General features: G+C 38.7%; 1 protein-coding gene across 3 annotated transcripts in view; it reads left to right on the forward strand.

Moving 5' to 3' along the window:
• Positions 1-11666, forward strand: part of LOC143023971 (NPC intracellular cholesterol transporter 2-like) — a 45624-nt gene extending 33958 nt beyond the window's left edge. For 2 of the 3 annotated variants that reach the window (XM_076182661.1, XM_076182665.1), the window contains exons 4-5: positions 6516-6685; positions 7301-11666. In XM_076182661.1, coding sequence (XP_076038776.1) covers positions 6516-6685; positions 7301-7387 — 257 coding nt within the window. In that variant the 3' untranslated portion in view covers positions 7388-11666. Of the gene's footprint in view, positions 1-6515; positions 6686-7300 lie in introns of those variants that run through there. The other variant, XR_012966242.1, reaches the window with a different exon arrangement.
• The last annotated feature ends 1875 nt before the right edge of the window (positions 11667-13541 follow it).

A 13541-nucleotide genomic window follows, 5' to 3' on the forward strand; every position in this document is an offset into this window, starting at 1 on the left:
AGTACCAAAAAGAATATAAAGAAAATCAAAAGAATCCAGAGAGCAACCACAAAAATGGCTCCTGCACTTTCAAACTTGTCATATGAGGAGAGACTGGCTAAACTGGAGTTACCGACTCTGGAGCAAAGAAGATAGGCAACCTGCTGACCATCTATAGAATCATGAAGGGCACAGAAATACTCAATAGAGAGGACTTGTTAAATTGGGACAAGAGAAACACAAGAGGAAATGGAAACAAACTCAAAAAACATAATTATTGAAGAGATCTGAAGAAAAATAGTTTTCCACATAGAGTGGTGGACACTTGGAACAAACTGGACAAAAAAATAGTGTGTGCAAAAACCATTCATGAATTTAAGAGCAAACTAGATACTGCAAGATGCAAATGCGGGACACCACGAGCGTAGCTCCCCTTCCCGTAAAATACAACTAGGTAAACCTTTCAAATGAGGAGAGACTGGCTAAATTGAAATTACTGACCTTAGAACAAAGAAGAGAGAGAGGCAACCTGCTGACCATCTACAGAATCACAAAAGGCACAGAAGTCCTTGATAGAGAGGATTTACTAAATTGGGACAAAAGAAACACAAGAGGACATGAAAAAATACTCAAAAAGGATAGTTATAGAAGATATCTGAAAAAAAACAGTTTTCCACACAGAGTGATAGGCATCTGGAACAAACTGGACAAAACAATAGTGTGTGCAAAAATATACATGAATTTAAGAACTAACTAGACACTGCGAGATATAAAAGTGGGACACTACGAGCATAGCTCCCCTTGCTGTAAGATACAACTAGGTAAATACAACCATTTGCATTTATCCCCAAATACTAATTTCTTAAATCACTTCATGTCACCCAGATATTTACTCTTCCTTGAAATAGAAACTTTAAAACAACCCATATAGTAAGTAGTACCCACATCAGTAGCATACTATTCAAACATATACAATGGCCTACCACCTGTTCCACACATTGTATCCACACAAAAACACATTCACACTGAAGTCTCTAAACAAGCTCTTCAAGATAGACATCAAAACTCAGTTCTCCACCAACATCACCCAGATATCAGAGGCCACAGAAAAATCCTTCCCACATGAGGTTAAAACCACACTGACACACTTGTGTTCAGGACACCATCCAGCATTAAAACAAAACAGGATAGGATTGGTTAGAGATTCAAATTATCCTAGATGCAACTACCACAAAGAAGACACAGAGCACCTCATTTTACAATGACCTATGCTAATAATCCTTAGACAATAACACAATATTTTTTTTCCCTGAGTGAATTATGCATTTATGGAAGGCAGATGTGGAGGGAGTGAACATGAAGGGACGTCCTAGGATGAGATGGATGGATGGGGTGAAGGGGGCTTTGGGGAAGAGGGGAATGTCTGTTGAGGAAGGACGGGAGAGGACAGAAGACAGGGGTGAATGGAGAATGGTTGTATATGGATGATGTTATGATGCATGAGGTGGAATGGGCGGGGGGGTGGGGGGTGAGGTAGTATGTGTGAGCAAAATTTGACGCAGCCCGAAGGGATTTCTCCCCGTCTTCTCCTTTTATGCATGGGGGGACGGAGAGGGGGGGTCGCCGATTTAATGAAGCGGCCTTGCTGTGGATGTGCTGTGTCTTGCAACACTGCTTCTGACCCAGGGCAGTGGACAAGGTGCAGGGATGACCCGTCATCCAGGAGGTGCTATGATGAGAGGGAGGGTGGAGGGGTGTGGAGTGTATTCAGGGATGGAATGGGTGGGAATGATTTTATGCCTTTCCCTTTTTGGCTACCTCCCTTGGAAGGGGGAAAAAGCCTTGGTATATGTATTTACCTTACCTAGTTGTATTTACCTAGTTGTATTTTGCGGGAAGGGGAGCTATGCTCGTGATGTCCCGCCTTTGTATCTTGCAGTGTCTAGTTTGTTTTTAAACTCATGAATGGTTTTTGCGCATACTATTCCATTGTCCAGTTTGTTCCAAGTGTCCAAAACTCTATGAGGAAAAACTGTTTTTTCTTATGTATGTATGTATGTATGTATGAATTATGCATGTGCAATGTTCCTTATTGTGATGGTGCTCAAGTTGTGGTCTCAATATCCTACATGTTACGAACATTTTAGCAAATCTATAATAATGTTTATCTGTTATATGTGTACTGATTGGTATTACCTATGACTGTCTCTGGTCCCCTTAACCCCTACATATGTTGTCTGTGTAACTTAGTGTAGAAAATTAGTCTAATGAGGACCACAATGGAAATAAGCTTATATGCTTCTTTGTGTTATCCTCAGCAGTTGTAATTGTGTTCTTTTCATTATCTGCACTTCATGTATATTGATTCACTGCCAAATAAATTTACATGTGGGTAAAAGTAGTGATGAGATGTACAAGGGGAGAGGATGGCAGCAAATTGGAAGTGAGAATAAAGGGAGAAAGACTGGAGGAAGTTGATAGGTTTAAATACTTGGGAACAAACCTGGCAGGAAAGGGAGGAATGGAAGTGGAGGTAGAATGTAGATTGAGAGAAGCAAATAAATGCCTTGGGGGAATAAAAAGTGAAATGAGTAATAGACATGTGGGAATGGATGCTAGAGGAGATTGTATGAAGGAGTGATTGTACTGACAGCATTGTATGGAGCAGAAACATAGAACATAAAAGAAGAAGGGAGAAAGAATTTAAATGTGTTTGAGATGAAATGCCTGAGAAGTATGGTAGGGGTTATTAGGCTGGATAAAGTGAGAAACAAGGAAGTGAGGGGGGAGAACGGGGGTGGAAAGGGAGTTGGAAGATAGGGTTGATGAAAGAGTATTGATATGATATGGACCCATGGAAAGAATGAGTAAAGAAAGATTAGTAAAAGAAGTATGGGGGGGGCAACCAAAGATGAGATGGGTGGATGTAGTAAAAGAGCCATTTGGAAAGAGGGGGATATCTGTTGAGGAAGGGAGGGAGAAGACAGAAGTCTGGGGTGAGTGGAGAATGGTTGTGTATGTATGAAGCTGAGATGCATGGAAAGGAGCGGGTTGGGGATGGGACAGGGTAGGGGTTGGGGGTATATATTTACCTAGTTGTATTTTGTGGGAAGGGGAGCTACACTCGTGGTGTCCCGCCTTTGTATCTCACAGTGTCTAGTTTGCTCTTAAACTCATGAATGGTTTTTGTGCACACTATTTTTTTGTCCAGGTTGTTCCAAGTGTCTGCCACTCTATGTGGAAAACTGTTTTTCTTCAGATCTCTCCTGTAGCTTTATTTTATTATTTTCTTTCCATGTCCTCTTGTGTTTCTCTTGTCCCAGTTTGACAAGTCCTCTCTATCGAGTATTTCTGTGCCCTTCATGATTCTGTAGATGGTCAGTAAGTCACCTCTCTCTCTCTTCTTTGCTCCAGAGTTGGTAACTCCAGTTTATCCAATCTCTCCTCATATGACAAGTTTGCAAGTGCAGGTGCCATTTTTGTGGCTGCTCTCTGGATTCTTTCTACAGTGAGACCTCTCATTAACGGACGTTAATTAGCTGTGTTTGCAGTGTTTTCGCTGTGTTTTCGGTGTTTTTGGTGCTGTTGTTTAGTGCATGCAATCACTATGCCACCCAAAAACCACTCCAAATCAATGGATTATTCACATCAATGGACACCGTTACCCCCCTTTTAGTCTGTTAATGAGAGGTAGTACTGTATTTTCTTCATATTCTTTTTGGTACTGGGTGACCACAATGTTGCCGTATATTCTAGTTTAGGCCTTATCAGTGTGACCAATATTTTTTTAACCATTTATTCACCCAAATATGTAAATGCCACTTTTATTGATCTTAGCAAGTTGTAGGATTATCCGACAACTTGTTTATGTGTTTATCATAGGACAAGTCGTTTGAGATAATTACACCCAAATCTGATATTCTATTTTTACTTTTTCCAAACTCCATTATGCTACACTTCTTAATGTTGAAGTCCACTTCCCATTTCTGACTCCAGTTCCATACCTTATTCAGGTCTTCCTGCAGTGATTCGCAATCCTTTTCAGTTTTTACTTTCCTTAACAGTTTGGTGTCGTCTGCAAAGAAGCTCATGTAACATTTCACATCATCATCCATGTCATTCACATAAATAGCAAACATTATTGGAGCCAATACAGATCCTTGCAGTACTCCACTGATCACCTCTTTCCAACCTGAATATTTTTCTCTGAGCACTACTCTCATCTTTCTACCAATCAGGAAGTCCTCCATCCATTTTAGTAGGTTCCCTTGTATCCCTCCTATATGTTCTAGTTTTTTTTTAATAATTTTTTGTGTGGTACTTTGTCAAAAGCTTTTTGTAAGTCCAGGAAGGCAGAGTCAGCCCATTCCTTTCTTGCACTATGTCTATTAATCTTGAGTAGAAACATATTTCTTTCTTTTCTAGGAATGTCCCCTTTTGGGGCTACAGGTAGTAGGACTCCTAATCCCATCCCCCGTCCCTTTTTTGTCGCCTTTTACGACTCAAGTGGAAATATTTGGTGGCAGTATTCTTTTCCCCCACCACAGGGTAGGTAGGCGAAATAAGGAAATTAATATTCAGAGAAATGGTACAGGACAGTAACAGAGGGTTGGGGGACAGCATAACGGAGGGACGGTCATAGTATAAAAGTGTCATTATTTCTCTATGTACAGAGTTTTCCTCTATCACAGACAAAATGATGTGTGGCTCTGGTCCGTAGGGGTGCCCCATATAGACCCTAAAGTATCAACTGCATGCTACTTTGCCACAATAACATGCAGCCAATACTCCAGATGGGATGGTTTGGACACATGGAAAGAATGAGTGAAGAAAGATTAGTAAAAGAAGTGTGGAAGGTGGAGGTGGAAGGTGTGAATATGAGGGGGCATCCTAGGATGAAATGGATGGATGGGGTGAAAGGGGCTTTACAAAAGAGAGGAATAACTGTAGAGGAAGGACGGGAGAGGACAGAAGATAGGGGTGAATGGAGAAGGGTTGTGTATAGATGAGGCTGTAATGCATGAGGGGGAGTGGGTGGGGGATGGGGGGTGAGGAAGTATGTATGAGAAAAAATTTGACACAGCCTGAAGGGATTTCTCCCCGTCTTCTTTCCTGCATGAGAGGACGGAGATAGGGGTTCGTCGAATTTATGAAGCGGCCTTGCTGTGGATGTGCTGTGTCTTGCGACACTGCTTCTGACCCAGGGCAGTGGACAGGATGCAGGGATGACCCGTCATCCAGGAGGTGCCAAGATAGGAGGGAGGGAGGGAGGTGGAGGGGAGTGGAGTGTATGGGAAATGAGGTGGGTGGGAGTGATTTCTATGCCTTTTTCTTTTTGGCTACCCCCCCCCATCTAAGGGGGAAAAAGCCTTTGGTATATGTATGTATGTATGTAGAAACATATGAAGTTTGTGGTACATGATCTTCCTTGTCTGAACCCAAATTGTCTTGGGTTTATCATATTATTGTCTTCCAGGTGTTTTATCCATCTATTCTTGATGATTTTCTCACAAATTTTGTGAGAAATTTGTGAATGATATTCTGACACAGCCCAAAGAGATTTCTCCCAGTCTTCTCTTTTTCTGCATGAAGGTACAGAGAGGGGGGTCACTAATTAAATGAAGCAGACTTGTTGTGGAAGTGCTGTGTCTTGCTGCATTGCTTCTGACCCAGAGCAGTGGTCGAAATGCAGGGATGACCTGTCATCCAGGAGGAGCCAAGAAAAGAGGGAAGGAGAGGTGGTATGTGGGTATGAAGTGGATGGAAATGGATTTATGCCTTTAACTTTGGCTACCTCCTTTGTAAGAGGGAAAAAACCCTTGGTATATGTATGTATGTATGTATGTATGTATGAATTATGGGCCTGCTTGAAAGCCATTGTTGGTTACCTGGAAGCTGTGTGTCTTCTGCAAGAGATCAGGGGCAATAGACTGACTGACTGATGTGTGACAGGTGCTTACATATGAGTTCACTGCAACAATAGAGATCAATGCAGCTGGCCAAGCTTGGAGAAAGGCTTGATAAGAGAAGTGGTAGTATTATCACAGAAATAATATCACCACACAAATGCATATGTCAAATGTTTTAATATTCCCATAGCATGGAGTAGAAAGACTTTATCTCTTCCTTCCACCTCCTCTGATCCCTTCAGGACTAAGTCATGGCCTCATTCAAATGTGGTAATGTAGCCCAAGGTCTACAACACTCAGTTGTAGATGCAAAGGGTTTCATCCCCTCTCCCAAGTAGTCAGAGTTACCCACCTCCTTAGACCCCTTGGTTTTGGAGTCAATATGAATACTCCAAGTAGTGGTTATGTGGAAGGAGCTCAAGACAGGCCATGTCCTAATGACTTCCTAATTTCTAATGGGATTAGAGGTGAGGGTAAAGACCTGGAAGTCTGATCAGGGGTGTGTGGGGCAGGATTAATAATTTTATCAACAACAACTTCAGACAGCTATAAGTTTTCACATAGTTGTTCCTCAGTGTCTTGAATTTTTTTAAGAATACTGCTGAAAAATTCCATGTTTGTTTTCAGATCACAATGCAACCACTGTAGATTCCCATGTGCGATGGAACTCATGGCTTGAAATCCCATTACCAAATCAAGAGAGAGATGCTTGCAACAGTGCCATAAAGTGCCCTGTTATCAAGAATCACATCACACGGTTCACATACAACCTTCATATTGAAGACTTCTGGCCAAGGGTAAGCTAGCACTTGATTATACATGTAACTTTGGCTCCTGGGATGTTGAATTCATATGCATTGTTAAGTTTATAATTAATGCATTGTAAAATTTGATACTACTTAGTAACCCACTGATGTTTAGACTTACCCTCCCAACTAAATTAAATTGTCTGGTATTAGGTAGAATAGAATCTCTAAAGTTCAACATGGGTACAGATGAATAGACCATGTTTTTATCCTCTTTGTGCTAGAATTCCCCCTTAGCTGAGAGATTAAGATTGTCTCATATCAGCTAAATAAATATAGTCTCCAAAGTGCACCACAGCCACAAGTGGCTAAATTAATTCATTAGAAGTTGTGAAGAAACTTTACTGATTCATATGAAGAAAGAGTAATGATATAATATGCACTGGATGCATATTCTATATAGAAGACACAAAACACTTAATTTTTAATGTTTTATCATTAATGCAACATAGGTAGCAGTACAGTACTCAGAGAGATCCATAGATTAAGCTTAGGGATTGTTGTCAGATACCATGGAGTTGTATGTAGATTGCAAGAAACCCAAGGCAACCCATTGTTTGAAATAAGGTAAATTAGAATCCTAAAATTTTGCATTTCATATTGCAGAAAGTATACCCAGTCATCTGGACTCTGAGTGATAAAGATACAGATGAAGAACTACTCTGCTTCAAGTTTCAGATCAATATAAAATAATGGATTATCACCCAATTGATCTTTGGTTTGTGGTAATGGAGGATTCTTTAATTACCAGGAAAACAAAAAGAAATTTTAGTTTTACATTTGAAGATGTGCCAACATTCCAATGTGAGCTTATCATTGGACACTGTGATAGTGACCATATCTTAGGTGAAGATTAGCCACTTTTTCCAAACTTTTAGGCAGTTGTATTTTACTTAGTACTGGTATCAGTGAAAGTTATGATTAAATTTTGTGAAATTATATGCATGAGAAGAGAATATTGTGTTTGATATTGATAGTGCTTGGAAGGTCACAAAATTTATTATTGGAAGGTTGCAGTCCAGCTTACTTAATCTCTTGGAATTGATATTCCAACAAATTAAGTGAAAAAATATCGGTGGGGGTGAGGGAGGATCTCAATTGAAATAATTATTCTGGGACTGATGATGGATACCTGTAAGTGGTGTTCGTGCAAGATGGGTGTCAGAGAGAATAATTTCTCTGGTGCCTGTGTTCAAAAGCTGTCAATACTCTCATCTTTATCTGGAGATGCACCCATAAGTGACACTTAGTCTCCAGATTCAGCCCAAGATCTCTTTCCATTAACTTCAACAGTATTTTGTCTACCTTTCATATTAGGAGAACTGACAGCTGGCAACTGCTGTAACCAACTTAATGGGTAAAAGTAAAGGAAATATCTTGTATATTTGTTTCCTGTATTGGTATACTCTAACATTCAAGTCAATCAAGTGACATTAAATACTCCTTAGTCTTAAATGCAAACACTTGTCACTGAATTGCAATGATAATTTAAAAATAATCAAAGCCATCAGTGGCATGGCATTCAAGCTAGGTCTGGCCAAGATTGCTGAAACCTCTGAACAGCAGCCCAGGATGCTGTGGAATTTGTTGCACTCAGAAGAATGACAACATCTGCATTATTGACTGCCATTTGGCAACTTCTTAATTACCAGTGGATACATTGTTCACTCACCAACCCATGTCTCTCCAAGACATTCCCATGGTGTGATCCATGTAGTTCTTGCCTCAATGAACCTAGAAAATCCTTGCTAAACATTCAAAAAAAAGGTCATCACTATAAATCAGTTCATTTGAATGCTTCTCATACTAACCTTAACATAATCATACTAAAAAATTCTAAGATACATATCATAACAGCTCACGATTCAGCCTTCTTTTTTCATTCTTATCATATTAGTACATGATTAATTCATAGAGAGATTCACATCAATATATTCAACAAATACTTGTTCAGCATGGAGAGATTTCACCTTAATTACAGAGTGAAGCTTCCTGGGAGATGAGAACTTCTCTGAAATGGCATTCTTAAACAAAATGACAAAACCAATTGGGGGAATATTGGGCTAAAAAAAAATCTCCCACATATTCCACCAACAAACACATCAAAATCAATCACATCCAACCTAAATCTTGATTGGACACTTCCACATAGCCACATAGTCCTCTCCTTAGGATCCTTGATCATTGCTAAGTCCAGGATGGAGTAATCCATGCTAAAGTATGGAAGAACACAGAGACAATTCTTTCAATGAATATACCAATGATTAAACCAGTGATCATTAACAGTATTATAGGGGACAACTGTAAATGGAGAATAAAATACATAGCAAGGCCTTGGGAAGACTACCTTATGTTTAGGAAGAATGTATAGTTAAGAATAATAATTGATCTTTGGGAGATTTTGTCAGTGAGAGAGGATGAAAGTTGGGACTGGGTTTAGAAGAATGAAAGATTCTTCCATGAGTCCCTTTCTTAACACCAATTGATGTCAGTTTCCTATTAAATGTAGTAAGTGACTATATTTAACAGCAAAAACACTTGTTAACCTTTTTCTTTCTACCTACTGTTCATTTTGGAAAAAAGAATACTACTGGGAGAAGAACAAGTAGTGTAACCCATTTCTATGAACATGGAAAACTCGAGGGATTTATTTATTAGAATTGGGAATTCGTAACTGAATTATCTGTTAATCATTAAGCATGAGAAACAACCTTGGGAATCTACATCCTTAAAAGAAAAGAGGTAAGCTGCCCACATTTGCAGTGTATGGGGAGTTCCCTTACATTTTTCCACTTAGTTTGTTTTATTGGAATCAGTCCAACACCATTCTCAGGAGATTACAATGAGCATTTCACTCATGGTGAGTACTCTGCTCCCCTCCTCCTACTACTACAAGCCAGTGACATAGTTACAGTCCTAGACTCGTACAACACAAACAGTAGTCCAACATTTATTCCCAGAGATCTGTGTGAAGGCCCACAGACTGTTGTCAGCTGCTGTAGGTTCCATTCAGTAAAACAATTGTTTGACTACCTCTTTTGGCTACCTCCTTTATAAGGTGGAAAAAGATCTTGGTGTATAGATAGAAAACAATTGTTTTAACATTTCATTCTTGAAAATTTCCTATTATTTTACTTATCAGGGTATATGAAAAATGTGGCATCATTTTTATGAGCTTATTTGTGGGCTAGACATCTAGACATAAATGTTTGATGAACAATCTTAATAGAGATATACTTTATTTCTAGCATTATTGAACATGTTTTCATATTTTACAACCCTTATCTGTTTGTTTTTTTTGTTTGTTTTTTCCATCCATCCCAGCTGTTATTGTATTGGTATCTGTACCATTACCTTGTCTATATGTTTGTTTATTCCTTCATTCAAGCGGCCACCCTTCAGTTTGGTTGAATGAAATATTGTAATCAGACATTTAAAAGAAAATAGACCTTTCTGTAGAGGGAGATCATCACTCAAAGGGTCTTTCCACAACTAATGAAGTAATTTAGTGTATCTATGATCTGATGTCTGGTATCACCAGGTTAAAGGGATTAGATATTACATTTCTGTCTTTTCCTATATATTTCCAAGAGTGACTTTAAAGGGAATAAATTGAACAGAAATAAAGTGCCCACAGAAGATCACTCCAGGAAAACCAAAATAAAGATCACACCAGTTTGAAGTCATATGCTGGTGTAGGGGAAGTGTCTTGAAATTCTCTTTTTCAACGAGTCCAAGTCACAGACAGATAGAAAGGTATCAGATGAAAGAGAGTTACATAGCCTACTAAAAGAAGGAAAGAAAAAGAACATACTAGTTGACTTTTGGATAGGTTATAATCAGTGTCACATCATAGCTATTGATAATGTGCTACCATGCTCAGAAATAAACATACAAATCTGGTTGTATTTCTGTACATAAGGATTGCAAATTGTAAGTGATAAACTGAATTTCTGATATTGTATAAATTGTGAATAAGAAATTAATTTAATTTTATGCATAAATTTAAGAATTAAAGCACATAAGCAAGCATATCAACACAACTTTCCTCAGAGTTCCCAGTCAGTGACAGAAGATAATTGCAGATATTGTTCCATTGACAACCCGTCTTCAATCTGACTTAAGTATGTATCATTAGATTTGAAAACAAGTAACAACCAGATTATATAATGATACTGCAAGAAAAAAATGGTTATAAGGAAATTAATTCTGTTAATCAGTTTTTTGCAAATTTATACATACAAGTTCTAACTGTGAAAATGAACATAGGATGTGTGCTAATCATATGTTGCTCACCTTCAGACCTTATCCCACCATTATACCCCATTAACCTGCCTTCTTCTTGGAACCACATCATGATACAGTTAGCTGTGGGGTTTGCAGTGCTATCTCAAAACAACTGCAACAATATTTTATAACAACAACAAAATTATTTTTCCATTGTGACCCATGATTATGTTATTGAGTGAACTTAATATTTATGATGAATTTACCATGGTTGGTGAGTGTACAGTGCTCACCTAGTACACCTGGAATATACATTCCTAGTTATAATACTTGAAACAAACAAGTGTCAGGTCACATCCCCTGCTCTTGCTCACTTACAGCTTTTCAGTGCCATCTTATTTTTTTCTTCCACACATTAAATGGAGCTCATAGAGAAATTATGAGTTTTATCTTATAATGCATGTGGAAAGGAGTGCCTTACAAACCCACTTCTTCAGTATTATAGAAACCAGAGTAGTTTTCTTTAGACGTACAAAAATGTTTGAATAACTGCTGAACTTTCTTTGTTTCATTACCTGGTCATCTTTACCTTGAGTATGTTCTTTATCATTTTGACAGACCATTAGCCCTCATGACAAATGTTAGCATGTCTATTTTTACTACAGGGAGAGAGTGATTCTTCCACCAATAAAGGCAATTGACCAATTGTATTTTGTAAGGAAATCAAAGAGAAATTTAAAACATTCATTGTTGTATTATTTCTATAAAGGAACATGCAAGTGAGAAGTTATTATGTGAGAGAATAATATATAGAGACTGAATATGATCTGAGGAATCAACCATAGAAATTTCACTTAGTGCTGTATGCAGTTAACAAAAATAATCAAGATATTGGAATTGGAAAAAATATTATAGGAATGGTAGTTTTTGGCTAATCAAAACCCTGCAATCAGCTGGAATAGTGAAGTGAAGGTCTTAAGCACATCAAGATCCCAGACTTGAACAATATAGATTTGGAGCAATAACCCATGACACTTTCGCAAATTAGTTTAATTCATGCAACTGTACTGACATAGGAAGTATATCAGGATAGCCCTAACTACTTGTGAGTGAAAAAGAACAGCTACATCATTGATTGAGCATCACAACTGGAGATGATTATGTAAGTGATGTTTTTACCATAGAAATATTACCAGGGTAATTGATTAAAGGTTAAATTTTTCAGCATTTTAGAAATAGTGGTCACTGTTGCTATCAAGACTTCCTCTAAAGAAGCACAGTCTTGGTGAAATTTCACATCCCAAAAAAGATTATTTTAACCATATCCTTTTAAAAGAAGTGGATAACATCAGAATTTCAATATTCAAGATTTAAGATTTTATGGAAGAATTAAGGAATGAGTTGTGTAATATTTAATTACCTCTTATATAGTGAAGAAACTAGAAATTGAATGAGTGAGCTTGAGAGTAAAACAGAATGAACTGGATGGTTGGAGTGAATGGGTCTTTCTATGCATGAGGAATGTCTGTTCAGCAGGGAAAAGAAAATGCAAAAAATAGGGATGAATGGAAGGAGAATGTAAATGGATGAGAGAATGATGTGACTCAAAGCATGTTCTCATCCATTTCATATATTGTTTTGAGCAGAACTGGTTTACCAGTAGAGTGGTCAATGAATGGTTTAGAATCTTAGTAACCATGTAGTGAGCACTGAAACTATCAGTTATTTTAAGAGGAGGTTAGATAACTTTATGGATGGAGATGATAAGTGTCAATGGACATGGAATGCCCTAGTGTAGGCCTTATGGTCTCTGCAGTCTCCTTCGTGCTTCTGTTCTTATATATATATATATATATATATATATATATATATATATGTGAGAATAAACACCTTGTGAGATCGAAACCTTTATTAGGACTACGTTTCGCTTGTTACAGCTTTTTCAAGTACAGACATGACACACACTCTGAGCACATATAAGCCAACAGGGAAGGAACTGGGAGAGGTTATCAGGGAGGGGTGGGTGGTAGGTGGAGGGGGAGGAGGGGGACGGGTGGGACTTGGTGGAGACAAAGGAGGACATTTCGGACAGTTTGTTGAAGTGGACTAAGGGGGACATTTCATACATTTATTTAATGCGGGTAACAGATGGATTATAGGAGGGGCGATGTTAAACATGCCTCTGTTCTGCTCAATGGTTTTGAAGCTTTGAATGGCGGCCGCTTCGAGGCATTTTCTCCTCATCCTATCTGGTTCACTAAACAGAAGTTCTGCGTTATCCCAATCCATCAGGTGGTCGTTGGTGTTCCGGTGGATAACACAGGCGTTGGTGGTGATGTTGTTCCGGGAATCTGAGGTAGTAGTCATAGGTTTCTACCTCAGAGCTCTCAGAATTTGTAGCCCTGAATTCTTAGAGGACGAGTTTAGGCACATAAAGGAGGTTTTTCATAAATTAAAATATCCAGAGTGCATCATCCACCAGTGTAAGAAAAAGGCACTCAAAATAATGGAAGGGCGGGAACCAGCAAAAGATCCAGCTAGGAGGCTTATCCTTCCAGCCAGCAGCGTCACCGCCACCCTCACCCGGACACTTGGGCGTTGCAACATTCAGGTAGTGGGC

Source organism: Oratosquilla oratoria, chromosome 3 (genome assembly GCF_046742065.1).
Source record: "Oratosquilla oratoria isolate Oo_2021 chromosome 3, ASM4674206v1, whole genome shotgun sequence".
NCBI classification, from domain to species: domain Eukaryota; kingdom Metazoa; phylum Arthropoda; class Malacostraca; order Stomatopoda; family Squillidae; genus Oratosquilla; species Oratosquilla oratoria.